Source organism: Oryctolagus cuniculus, chromosome 1 (genome assembly GCF_051225735.1).
Source record: "Oryctolagus cuniculus isolate XC-2025 breed Fujian yellow rabbit chromosome 1, ASM5122573v1, whole genome shotgun sequence".
Taxonomy (NCBI): Eukaryota; Metazoa; Chordata; class Mammalia; order Lagomorpha; family Leporidae; genus Oryctolagus; species Oryctolagus cuniculus.
In genome coordinates, this window is record NC_142867.1 from 58644833 (window position 1) to 58658746 (window position 13914).

General features: G+C 37.4%; 1 protein-coding gene across 1 annotated transcript; it reads left to right on the forward strand.

Moving 5' to 3' along the window:
* Positions 1–12180: 12180 nt before the first annotated feature.
* On the forward strand, positions 12181–13129 carry LOC100339449 (olfactory receptor 5P76-like). The gene has a single exon (XM_002708782.3). It carries the CDS (start codon positions 12185–12187, stop codon positions 13127–13129), a length of 945 nt encoding a protein of 314 aa, XP_002708828.3. The 5' UTR covers positions 12181–12184.
* Positions 13130–13914: the final 785 nt, after the last annotated feature.

Genomic DNA, 13914 nt, shown 5'->3' on the forward strand with positions numbered 1-13914 from the left:
TCCCCCCAAACATTATCTTTAGCCAGATCAAAAGTGCCTGTCCTACTTCCTCAGGAATCTCTAATCTTATCATGAGAATAGCAAGGGAATGGTGACTCTGTGCTTCTGAGCTCACAGTTTACTGTAAAATAAAGTAGGTGTCCCACCCTTCTGATGGTTCTTTTGTTTTATCATGAGCAAGCCAGACAGGGTAAAAATATTGCAAATCAGGTCTTTTGATGGATTTTTGTCCTTGCCTTGTAACTAAATGTCAATCTGATTTTCAAGTTTTTTTCCTCCAAAACTGTGCTTGAAAACCCCAATAACACCAGTTTCTTTGGCTTTTGCCATTTTTGGAGTGCCCCTCCAAGCCACTCTGGCTGGAAGTCTCTGACTCTAATAAATCTTGCTTTTAAATACTTTTAAGTGCTTTCTCTCTGCCTTATCCACTTGGAAATTCTTCTTCCACGTGAGACAAATAACTAATGTAATATTTTCTCCACTGCCATTTCACCTGCCATAAATCTACTTTCCATTTTTAATTACATTGTATTTCTTTTTTGGTTTGAAACATTCATTTCTCTTTAGTACCCCAGTGAGGCTGATGTGTATTGCACATTTAAAAAACAGTAACAGAAAATTTCAAACAGATGTATGTGAATAAAACCACAGCAATACATGTAGAATTAACAAGTGGAATTAAAAGCCCAGCAAGGGCTCAACTAATCACCCCCTTTCCCTCTTCAGCATAGTTCGACCAAGTATAACACTTCTACCTACAATCTTAAAGTAGCTCCCACAGATCAACAGTTCACATATTTGAAAATGTCTGTCACATAGATACATATTTAGAATCACCACATTACATTACATGGCTAGTCTAGGTATCTTTTAGATCAGGTCTTAGGCTACAGTGGCTGAAATTCTTATTATAGCCATCAAAAAAGGACACCAAGGGAGGGTTGGGTGGGAAGTGTCACTATGTTCTGAAGTCTGTATATATGAAATACATGAAACTTGTGTAACTTTAATTAAATTTTAAAAAAGGACACATAATCAATCATTACCTACTGTAAACTCATATCTAAAGGCATGAAAAGGTTTCTTTTTTTCACCTCACCTAAACATCATATCCAAATAGAGATATGTTCCCTCTGCTGCTTTGAATGTTGACAGCCCTACCATTGTTCATAGCATCAGTTAGCCAAAATTGATTCTGTTGCAATAGAAGCATTATTCTGCCACATCTCTTAAAAAAAAAAAACAACAATATTTCTAAAGCACCAGTTCGGTTACCAAAATTATGGATGTGCTACTTACCACAGCATGAAAACAATGGCCATGGTCATCTAGAAATCTTACAGATCTATGCTGAAATTTTCCTTCAGTGATGATGAGGTCCACATGTTCATCTGAAATATTCTTTCCTAAAAAAAAGTTTAAAAATAAAAATAAATGTAACACAGCTTCTATTTTGATGGACTACCCTCAGTGTCTGCACAAGATACAAAAGCTCCACTAATTTTAGATGCAATATGAAGTCCATGGAGGAAAGCTATCTTCATAGTAACGTTTGTCAATCTATATGGGAGATAAACAAATCCCCAATGTGAAATCTGTAGTGTTGTCTTTTGATAAGAAAAGCAACCAAGTATTTCATTCATGTCAATAATCCAATGGCAAAAAGGAGAATATACTTAAAACTGGATCACAAAAAAAAATTAAAGGCAAAATAGAAAATGTATCTGGATTCTCCTGGGTAGATTTCAAGATGGCAGAGTGGGGAGGGAGTTTACTGCTCTAGTTCACGAGTAGTTTTTATAAAGTAGAGAGTACAGTCTCAGGGAAGAGTAAGGGAGAAAATTGCAGAGAAAACTCTACACAAATTAGAGGAACACAGTGGACCTACATGGAGGAGGTGGAAGCCCAAAACTCAGGACTCCAGCAACCAAGAGCCTGTGCACCAGCGTTGGAAAACGAGGCGAAAACAGACCACAGCAGCCCAAGCCATTGGTGCTAAAGCTGCAGGAAGAGCCTAGAGGGAACTAAGCTTGGAATCTCATAGGGGATAATGTACCTGCCAAACTAGAGGAGAGAAAAAAAAGGAGGGACACATTTCTCTCTCCCCGATAACTTTACAACGGCATCATGTGACAAGCCAGTAGAGCAGACACCATTTTGGACATATATAACAGCTGCGCCAGCTCATGTCTGTGCCCAGCAACCAGCCAAGTATAGACTCCTGACTCTGGTAGGGAGAACTAACAGTGGACTGTAAGCTGGTGACTGTGGGAGGCTTCTATGCCAGGACTGTGAAAAAACTGAGTTGTATTGGAAGATTATGGTGTGGCTGGGACTTGGGCAGTCAATGTGGGAGACTCCATACACTCAGGGCTTCCTGGTTACCTGGTGAGAAACATTGCTGAGGAATCTGAACTTATACTGAGGACTGCACAGATCCTAATGTGTTTTTTGGGGTAGAGTGGATGAATATTATACCCACTAGGGCTAGCGCTCAGGCACCAGTCTCCTTTGAGGAGAGGAGCTCATCTGAACAGCATAAACTTCTCTTCTGATTAAAAAAAAGAGAGAGAGAGAGGAGATTTATCACACCAAACTTGGGTGTGTCACCTTAGACACACCCTTAACCCTGGAGAATTGAACAGAGCTCCTTGGCCACACTCACTACAAGCCTCTAGATACTCAATGAAAGCAGACACTCCACTTATCTACAGAGGCATAGTACAAAGACAAAAGCTACCACAGCGGGGGGGGGGGGGGGACCAGAAACAAAGACTGAATCAATAAGTATCTTCACAAAAGCCAAACTACAAATGCACCAATTCAAGAAACAAGAATAAGGAACACACATGACACCCCTCAAGGAATACAAAACTTTGGAGCCGGCTCTGTGGCACAGCGGGTTAAAGCCTTGGTCTGAAGCGCTGGCATCCCATATGGGTGCTGGTTCAAGACCTGGCTGCTCCACTTCCCATCCAGCTCTCTGCCATGGCCTGGGAAAGCAGTAGAAGATGGCCCAAGTCCTTGGGGCCCTGCACCACATGGGAGATGAAAAAGGAAATATAACAGACACCACAGAAATAAAAAGAATCATCAGAAATTACTACAAAAGGCTGTATGCCAAAAAACTGGGAAACCTAGAAGAAATGTATAGATTCTGGATACATACAACCTACCTAAACTGAGCCATGAAGACACAGAAAACCTAAACAGACTCATAACCAAGGAAGAAATTGAAGCAGTAATAAAGGCCCTCACTACAAAGAAAAGCCTAGGACCAGATGGCTTCACTGCTGATTTCTACCAGACATTTAAAGAAAACTAACTCCGATTCTTCTCAAGTTATTCAAAACAATTGAAATGGAAGGAATCCTCCTTAATTCTTTCTATGAAGCCAGCATCATCCTAATTCCTAAACCCAAAAGAGATCCAACTGAGAAAGAGAATTACAGACCAATTTCCCTGATGAACACAGATGCAAAACTCATAATTCTAGCCAATCGAATCCAACAACACATCAGAAAGATCATCCACCCAGACCAAGAGGGATTTATTCCCAGTGTGCAGGGATGGTTCAACATTCAAAAATCAATCAATGTGATACATCACATTAACAAATTGCAAAACAAAAACCATATGATTATCTCAATAGATACAGAGAAAGCATTTGATAAAAAACAACCATTTAATGATAAAATATTTCATGTCATTCATAAAATATCACCATTTCATGATGAAAACTCTAAGCAAACTGGGTATAGAAGGAACATTCCTCAACATAATCATGGCAATTTATGAAAAATCCATGGCCAGCATCATATTGAATGGAGAAAAGTTGGAAGCATTCCCACTGAAATCTGGTACAAGACAGGGTTGTCCACTATCACCATTGCTATTCAATCTATTCCTGGAAGTTTTAGCCAGAGCCATTAGGCAAAAAAAGAAATCAAAGGGATACAAATTGGGAAGGAGGAAGTCAAACTATCCCTATTTGTAGATGACATGACGTACATTTATATAGGGGATCCAAAAGACTCCACTTAGACTACTGGAATTCATAGAAGAGTTTGGTGAAGTAGCAGGATATAAAATCAATACACAAAAACCCACAGCTATAAAATACACAGACAATGCCAAAGCTGAGAAAGAACTCGTAAGATCAATCTCATTCACAGTAGCTACAAAAAATATCAATACCTTGGAATAAATTTAACCAAGAATGTCAAAGATCTCTAGGGTGAGAATTACAAAACATAAAATAAAGAAATAGAAGATACAAAGAAATGGAAAAATCTTCCATGTTCATGGATTGGAAGATCAATATCATCAAAATTTCCATTCTTCTGAAAGCAATTTACAGGTTCAGTGTGATACCAATCAAAATATCAAAGATATTCTTCTCAGATCTAGAAAAAAATTATTCTGAAATTCATATGGAAACACAGGAGAACTCAAATAGCTAAAGAAATCTTATACAACAAATACAAATCCAGATGCATCACAATACCACATTTCAAGACATATTACAGAACAGTGATAATCAAAACAGCCTGGTACTCATACAAAAACAGATGGATAGACCAATGGAACAGAATGGAAACACCAGAAATCAATACAAACATCTACAACCAGCTTATATTTGACCAAGGAGCTAAAAGCAATCCCTAGAGCAAGGACAGTCTCTTCAACAAATGGTGCTGAGAAACTGGATTTCCACATACAGAAGTATGAAACAACACCCCTACCTTACACCATACAGAAGAATCCAGTCAACGTGGATTAAAGATCTAAATCTATGACTCTACATCATCACATTATTAGAGAACATTGGGGAAACCCTGAAGACATTGGCACAGGCAAAGAGTTCTTGGAAAAGACCCCAGAGGCACAGGCAGTCAAAGCCAAAATTAACAAATGGGATTACATCAAACTGAGAAGTTTCTGTATGTCAAAAGAAACACTCAGGGAAGTGAAGAGGCAACCGATAGAATGGCAGAAATTATTTGCAAATTATGTAACCAATAAAGAATAACCAGAATCGACAAAGATATCAAGAACTCCACAACAACAAAACAAACAATCTAGTTAAGAGATTTGCAAAGGACTTAAACTGACATTTCTCAAAAGAATAAATCCAAATGGCCAACAGACATGAAAAAATGTACCCTAATCCACTGCTGGTGAGAATGCAAACTGGTAAAACCACTATGGATAACGGTATGGAGATCCCTCAAAAATCTGAATATAGACCTACCATATGACCTAGCCATTTGATTCCTGGGAATTTTCCCAAGGAAGATGAAATCAGTAAACAAAAGAGTTACCTGTACTTCCATGTTTTTTGCAGCTCAGTGCATAATAGCTTAGTCATGGAATCAACCTAAATGCCCATCAAGTGAAGACTAGTTAAAGAAATTATGGAATATGTACACTATGGAATACTACACAGTGGTTAAAAAAATGAAATCCAGTTATTTGCAACAAAATGGATGAATCTGGAAAACACCATACTTAGTGAAATAAGCCAGTCCCAGAGGGATATATACCATATGTTCTCCCTGATCTGTGAGAATTAATAGAGCACCTAAAACAAAATATGTACAGGTGAAACTGACACTTTGAGAAGGGATGGCTTGAGCTGCTCTTGTCTTGAGTGTCGAGGAGCAGTTTCATTTTTCTTTGTGTTTTTGTGTTTTTATACTACTCATTGAACTCCTTACTTAACAGAGTTAATCATATGTGTGTAAAGTCAATTAAAAATAGATCTCAATAAAAAATAAGGGTGGGAATAAGAGAGGAAGGAGGAAGCTTGTAACTGTAAAGCTGTATAGTTCTGCATACATTCCTACAGACTTACTTCTAAGGGTACAGTTTAAAAACTTGCCATGGGACTCTAAATCCTATTAAGCTCGGTGGTAAAAATACCATCTTAATTTTTAAAGTGATCATATTAAGTGTTAAAGTGAACATATAGATAGTATTAAGTGTTAAAGTGATCATATAAATAAGATCAAGCATCTGGTAATAATAATAGAATTAAAAGGAAGAGAATGTTCCAACATGGGAAGCAGTCTACACAGTAGACTCATATAATGACAATCACATTAAGTAACACTCTGACCTCAGAATCAGATCATAAGGCCTCCTGGTCTGGCCGAAAAGCCCATGGGAGCATGGTAATACATAACCTCTAACAAGTTCTTGTATTTTATAGTATTTTTATTGCTTTCTATCTATTTAGAAATAAGAAGCCAAAAAAATCAGGCAAGCATCCACAGGGCAAACAGTAGATTCACTCAGAATATAATATACTGGTGATAAATGATGCAACTATCAAATTAGCTACACTGGCTTATGGGTGACACCCATTTTATAAGATCATTTTGGGTGAGAGAAAGGAAAAGAACAGTTAAGTAGAAGGTACATCACCTCTTCCAGAAAAGTCACGTCAGCCAAACAGTAATCAAATATCAACACAGAAACTTGAAAACACATCCCCAACTTTCAGGAATTCTATTCCAGGACACCACACTCAGAGGAAATCCTAATGTTCAATCTGGGGTTTTTTTCTGAAGTTTTTATTGAATTTAGCAAAAGCAATGTCATCAAGAACATCATGGTCATATCAGAGGCCATGCTAGTCCAGGTAGAAACAATGCTTCAGCAAAAGCTGAATTTTGGAAAATTTCGGGACATTCGGCTTTTACAGAAACATTGTTTCTATTTACACTCCAACCTGGCAATTGCCATGCATCCTAAATAGAAAAATTCCACTGGTTTTGGGGCTGGCGTTACGGCATAGTAGGTTAAGCCTCCACTTGTGACGCCAGCATCCCATATGGCACCATTTTGTGTTCTTTTATTTTATTTTATTTTATTCCTTTTCTGCTCCAGCTCTCTGCTAATGGCTTGGGAAAACAGTGGAGAATGGCTCCTGCAACCACACGGGAGAAGCGTCTGGCATCGCATCAGCCCAGCTCCAACCACTGTAGCCATTTGGGAAGTGAACCAGTAGATGGAAGACCTCTCTGTCTCTCCCTCTCTCTGTCTGTAACTGGGCCTCTCAAATAAATAAATCTTTTCTCAACTTTTATTTAATAAATATAAATTTCCAAAGTACAACTTTTGAATTATAGTGGCTTTTCCCCCCATAACCTCCCTCCCACCTGCAACCATCCCATCTCCCACTCCCTATCCCATCCCTTCATCAAGATTCATTTTCAACAGACGATCAACTTAGTATACACTAAGTAAAGATTTCAACAGATGATCAACGTAGTATATACTAAGTAAAGATTTCAACAGACTGCACCCACACAGACACACAAAGTATAGAGTACTATTTGAGTAGTAGTTTAGTAGTATAGATTCCTTCACATAAGGAAAAACAACAGATTTCTCAAAGATTCATTTATATCCAAATTAAAAAGAGAAAACTGAAGGAACACAGATAGGCATTCTAATTTTTTTACTTGAAAAACATATTATTTTCAGATACTCAGGGATTTCAATCATGAAATCAGAGTCAAAAGTGCTCACCTGTGGGAAGTACATTTTGAACTTGTAATGATGGAGCAATGGACCATTGTTTTATAATATGAGCCATTTTAAGTAAACTGCATGTAATTATGTGACAGCATTAAGCGAGATACACAGCAGACCCATAGAATGGCAGATGTTCTCAACAGCACTCTGGCCTCAGAATCAGCCCGTAAGGCCCATGAGAGTATTACAGGCATGGAAAGCCAAAACATTCTGGTGGAAAACAAAACAAAACAAAACAAAACAAAAACAAAAACCCTAAATGAAAGATCTCCGTGAGTGAGATCCCAGTGGAAAGAACAGGTCATCAAAGAAGGAGGTACCTTTCTCTGAAGGGAGGAGAGAACTTCCACTTTGACCATGACCCTGTCGGAATATGATCAGATCAAGCTTCCATAGCCTTGGAAACTCATGACAAGAGCCTAGGGTGATTACTGATGCCATAAACAAGAGTGTCAATTTGTTAAGTCAACAACAGGAGTCACTGTGCACTTACTCCTCATGTAGGATCTCTGTCCTTAGTGTGCTGTACATTGAGATTTAATGCTATAACTAGTACTCAAACAGTATTTTTCACTTTGTGTTTCTATGTGGGTGCAAACTGTTGAAATCTTTACTTAATATATGCTAAACTGATCTTCTATATATAAAGAGAATTGAAAATGAATCTTGATGAGAATGGAAGGGGGGAGGGAGAAGGAAAGGGGAGGGTTGCGGGTTGGAGGGAAGTTATGGAGGGGGGGAAGCCATTGTAATCCATAAGCTGTACTTTGGAAATTTATATTCATTAAATAAAAGTTAAAAAAATAAAAAATAAAATGGAATTATTTAATAAATTATCTTAGCTGTATGATGAAGGGCACTGTACATGCAGGAAAATCAATTAGGACAATTACTGCAGTGTAGGATGATGGGAAATGGAAAAATTATAGGAATTTAGGATGAAAGATCCGTGGTACTCTCTCTGATGGGCACATGAGAGGAAATGAGGATTCTGACCATTGGTTTGGTGCTCAGGACCAGATTATAGGTCTAGCCAGAGTTAGCCAAATAGGCATGGAGTTGAGGGTGGGGAGAGAAATCCACAAAGCAAGGAATCTGTGATCACTGGCACACTTAAGCCTTGGTGACAATAGTAGCTTAAGTGCATTTGTACAAGTAAATTGAACTAAGCCTACACTCATTCATCCATAAAACAAGATAACGGGAAAACTTGGGTAACCAAACACTTGTAAGGGTTAAATAAGAAAATGTGTGTAAATCACAGTGCTTTGTAAAACGTAAGTTCCGAATGAAAGTCAGTTAGTACTACCAGTGACAAAACACACCAAGGGAGCATTAGAAGGGTGAGAAAGGATTTTGTAAAATTAGGATTAACAAGAGAATAATTCTGAGTCTTCAAGTAGAAGCTCACTATTTCTACCAGCAGCCATCTTGTCATACAGGCTAGTAATGGTAGTCATCCCTTTGAGACACATAGTAAAAGAAATCAAGCCTTAGCTGGAAGTCATCCAAACCTGTTTTTACTTCAAAGGTTTCTATATAACCAATTTTTAAAATATTTAGTTTCTTTCAATATTAAGTTATATACATATATTAAATAAGTTATTTAAAATATTCAAGTATTCAAATGGCATTGCACCCTAAATTCCCTAATATATCTAATAGAATGTACTACACTTATCATTATGACAAAAAAATGAATACAAGGTAGAATAAAGTTGCCACTTTATGTTTGCAATTTAGAATTCTTTAGCCTGAAATACCAAAGTAAACTAATAACCGATATTTAGTTATGAGATAATTTATTATATTTTAGTCTCAATAATCAAATTAAAATCTATAAACAACATAAAAAGAGAAAAAAATGATCACCTGAGGATTGACTGGACCCCTGAAGATTAGTTGTGTTTCTATGAACTGAAATACTCAATATGCACTAGAGAATATGATAATGATCCCTGGTGCTATAGAATACACATTTGAACTTGTAGAATCTTCAGAGACTTGTCTTCAAGGGAAAACAATGAAAGAGCATGGCTGCTATATAATACATGATTTTGAATTAATTACTATTAAGATGAATAAGTTCTTAGTTCAAGAGGTAAGATTTTGGCAGTTCTGAGTTTACTGATTTCTGTTTATGATTTGAGAATACATTTTCTAAAGTTGCATCTGTATTCACAAACTGTAGTTGAGAAATAGGGAAGATTTAATCAGGCAATTGGCTAGCAAGTGACTTTGCCTGAATTAACTTAAATTTCCATATTAAAATTACTGTCATGGACAGATGCAATTCACTTGACCAAAATTTCTCATTTATCCTCCTGTAAGGGAACCTCACATGGTCTCTAACACTAACAAAACTCAGCACTCAGCTATAAAGATAATATATTCACGAGATGTGAAATATTTTTTTGTTACACAGTGTTAGTATATATCTTTTGGAAATATCCTCTTTATATACTGGTCTGAATTATTTAATGTCACATTCACCAAACCCTTTGGACAATGACAAGGATATAAAACCATAAAACTTGGGGAATGAATATCAACCTGGCCACTAGCTGGGTAAAACCTTGTACACTTTTTAATATTTTGGGCTCAAACAATATTCAGCTGTCTGAGTAAGCTATGCCTTTTTATATTAAAAAATGTATTTATTTGGAAGAGTTACAGAGAGAGAGGAAGAGACAGAGAGAGATCTTCCATCCACTGGTCTATTCCCCAAAATGGCAGCAACAGCCGGGGAGAGGGGGAGACTGAAACCAGGAACCAGGAGCTTCATCCAGGCTTAGCACATGGGTGCAGGGGCCCAAGTACTGCTTTCCCAGGAACTTTAGTAGAAAACCGGATTAGAAGTGGAACATCTGGGACATGAATCAGCACCCATATGGCTTACTGCCATGGCAGACAGTGGCTTAACTTGTTATGCCACAATGCTGATCCCTGAGTAAACTATGTTGATGATATTATTTCATTCTATAATACTCCAATTAGAAAAAGATTGATTTGAATGATTTAGTGTATTTGAATAAATACTTATTCAATTATGCTGTACTTACTAATCATTATTTACAAATGATTATTATGTTATTTGAAAGTACTTTCAAAATATTTTCATAGGAAATATTAAAAATATTTAATAACTGTACAATAGGTAACCTCATTCCTAACTTTAATTTCTAATTCTTTCCATTTCATCCTTATCCCTTCAAGAACACTGTATTTCCCCTTTAAAAATTGGTCTTGGGTTGGGCATGTAGCTTAACATTTAAAATGCTGTATCCCTCACCAGAGTGTCTGGGTTGAATTCCCTGCCTCCAGTTCCCTTCTAATGTAGACTCTAGGAGCCAGTGGTAACAGCTCAAGCATTTATGTTCCTGTCAGCCATGTGGATGACCTAAATTAAGTTTCTGCTCCTAGCTTCAGCCCAGGCCATTATATGTATTTGGGAGTGAGCCAGTGGATAGGAGCACACACTCACTCTCTCTCTCTGCCTCTCTGTCTCCCTCCCTCCCTCCCTCCCTCCCTGCCAGCCTCTCAATACAAATAACTAGCAAAATAAATAAATAATCTTGTTTAACTGATAGAAATTTTGAACTATGAGGCTAACCAGGCACCTCTTTTATGTATTAGCTGTCACAAAACTCAAAGACCCAGCTGTTATCCCCCAAATTAAAACTGTACTAAACTTCAGTGTAATTAGTATTTAATTTCATTACAGCACAGTTATTAAAGGAAAGGACTGACTGCAATATATCTGCAGTTCATACGGGTTCTACTATTTCTTATGCAACTTTCGGTAAGTCATTTAACTTTTTTTACTTAACAGTTTAAAATGCAAATTCTTCATCTATAAAATAGGAATAATTAAACATTATTTCATGGAAATTAAAAAAGATCTATATATGTAATTTTGAACTCAGAAATCATTCAATAAATGATTCAAGTCTCCATTACATAAACCCACATTTATATACTTTAAAGCATTGTTAGACTTATGATTCCTTTCTGTTGTTTTCCCAAGTCTAAAGTTTTAAAGCTTTAGATTAAAAGATACTTGGGTATATTTTATAAATTGAAATGCAGAGGCAGGCATTTGGTCCAGTATTTAAGATGCTGCCTGGGGTACCTGCATCCCACATCACAGTGACTATGAGTCCTGGCTATTATTCCAATTTCAGCTTTCCATTAATGCGCACCCCTGGGAGACAGCAGAGGATGGCTCAAAGACCTGGGTTCTTTCCACCCATGTGGGAAATCTGGATTGAATTCTGACTACTGGTTTCAGCCTGGCTCAGCTCCAGCTGTTGTGGGCAACTGGGGAGAGAATAATTTCATGGAAAATGTCTCTCTCTCTCTCTGTTAAGTAGAAATGCATACATTATTTTATGCAATTTTCTGGGATTTCCTGTAAAAACAATTTTTAAAATACAGGAAGATTCAATACACATTAATATGAGTATATAAATTCTGGGACTCCAGAATAAAAAAAAAATCCTAGTCCAAACTTTACATAAATGATTAGCTTGTAATAAGCTCCATGCACATACTAATGAAAAGGGACCCTTCATATTTGTGCATTCTTTGATGTACTCTTATTATCACAGGTTGATTTTGTCAGCAGCTATATTGTCTCATGGATTCCTTGATGGATGGGAACCACACTGCTGTTTCAATGTTCATTTTATTGGGTTTAACAGATGACCCAACGCTGCAAGTCATGCTCTTCCTGCTCTTCCTATGCATCTACCTGGTGACCATATCTGGCAATCTCAGCACAATCGTTCTTATCAGAATCTCTTCGCAGCTCCATCATCCCATGTACCTTTTTCTGAGCCAACTGGCTTTTGCTGACATGGGTATGTCATCTTCTGTTACACCCAACATGCTTGTAAACTTCTTAAGGGAGAAAAACACAATTTCCTACTTTGGATGTGACTTCCAGCTTGGATCAGCTGCTTTCTTTGGGACAGCTGAAGCCTGCCTTCTGGCTGTCATGGCATATGATCGTTTTGTGGCAATTTGTCACCCACTGCTTTATTCAACCAAAATGTCCACACAAGTCTGTGTCCAGTTACTTATAGTGGCTTATGTAGGTGGTTTTCTTAATGCTTCTACTTTTACGTTTATTTTCTTTTCTTTACTCTTCTGTGGACCAAACAGAGTCAACCATTTTTTCTGTGACTTTGCTCCTTTACTTGAACTCTCATGTTCTGATGTCAGTGTCCCTGCAGTTGTTCCATCGTTTACTGCTGGCTCCATCATTGCCGTCACAGTGTTTGTCATAGCTGTCTCCTACATCTATATCCTCACCTCCATCATGAAGATGCACTCCACTGAGGGGCGCCACAAGGCCTTCTCCACTTGTACCTCCCATCTCACAGCAGTCACTCTGTTCTATGGGACCACTACATTCATTTATGTGATGCCCAAGTCCAGCTACTCAACTGACCAGAACAAAGTAGTGTCTGTGTTCTACACAGTGGTGATTCCCATGTTGAACCCCCTCATCTACAGTCTCAGGAATAATGAGATAAAAGGGGCTCTAAAGAAAGAGCTTGGTAGGAAAGCATTGTCTTAGTTACTCCTTTATTTTTGAAAACTTTTGTATAATAATGCTTCATGATTATAATAATAAAAAGAAGTTGAGTGACTATACTTGGGTAAGTCTGTTCCTATATAACCTGCCAATATGGAACTTTTAAGTAAATGTACAGTAGAATTTCAGAATTGAATACTAAATTAGAAATACAAGGTAATTATCACTAATGAATTTATAAATAAGAAAACAAACTTTCATATAACAGTGTATTGAAAAATATTTTAAATTAATTTTAAATGTAGTTATCTATGGCATGTTCTGGTTATTATACACTTCAAAATCTGTAAGATTATGCCCATTTTCAACAACATCCTATCCTAAGTATGGATGATAACTATAGTTAGTTTGAGTATGAATTCTAAGATGGAATGAAAAGTGCAGTAGAAAGTAAAGTTGCTAGAGATATTTTTCTCCTAGTAAGGTTGTCTGGGCATGATATGTTTTAGATCCTTAATGTTCTTGGCTATATTCTTCGCCTTTCTCTGGCCTTGGATACATGGGGATTCCCAGAAAAGGACAAGATGCCCCTGACTAACCTGTGAATTCCTCTGTCAGATCAAAAGAGGTGACATTCTCTGTATAAAAGCAGGTCTCCTGGATACTTCAGAGAGTGAGTAGAAAAAAAAATTCTGGAGTGATTTCTTCACGGCCAGCCCCACATCTAGCTCAGGAAACTGAGGGATGTAGCCAGCTTCTGTCCTGAGATTCGTTACGTATATTATGCTGTATAGATATCTTAACATAATTCTATGTGCTGACAACTA

Coding starts and splice junctions, on each gene's coding strand:
- LOC100339449 (XM_002708782.3), top strand. CDS start 12,185: ATGGATTCCTTGATGGATGGGAACCACACTGCTGTTTCAATGTTCATT.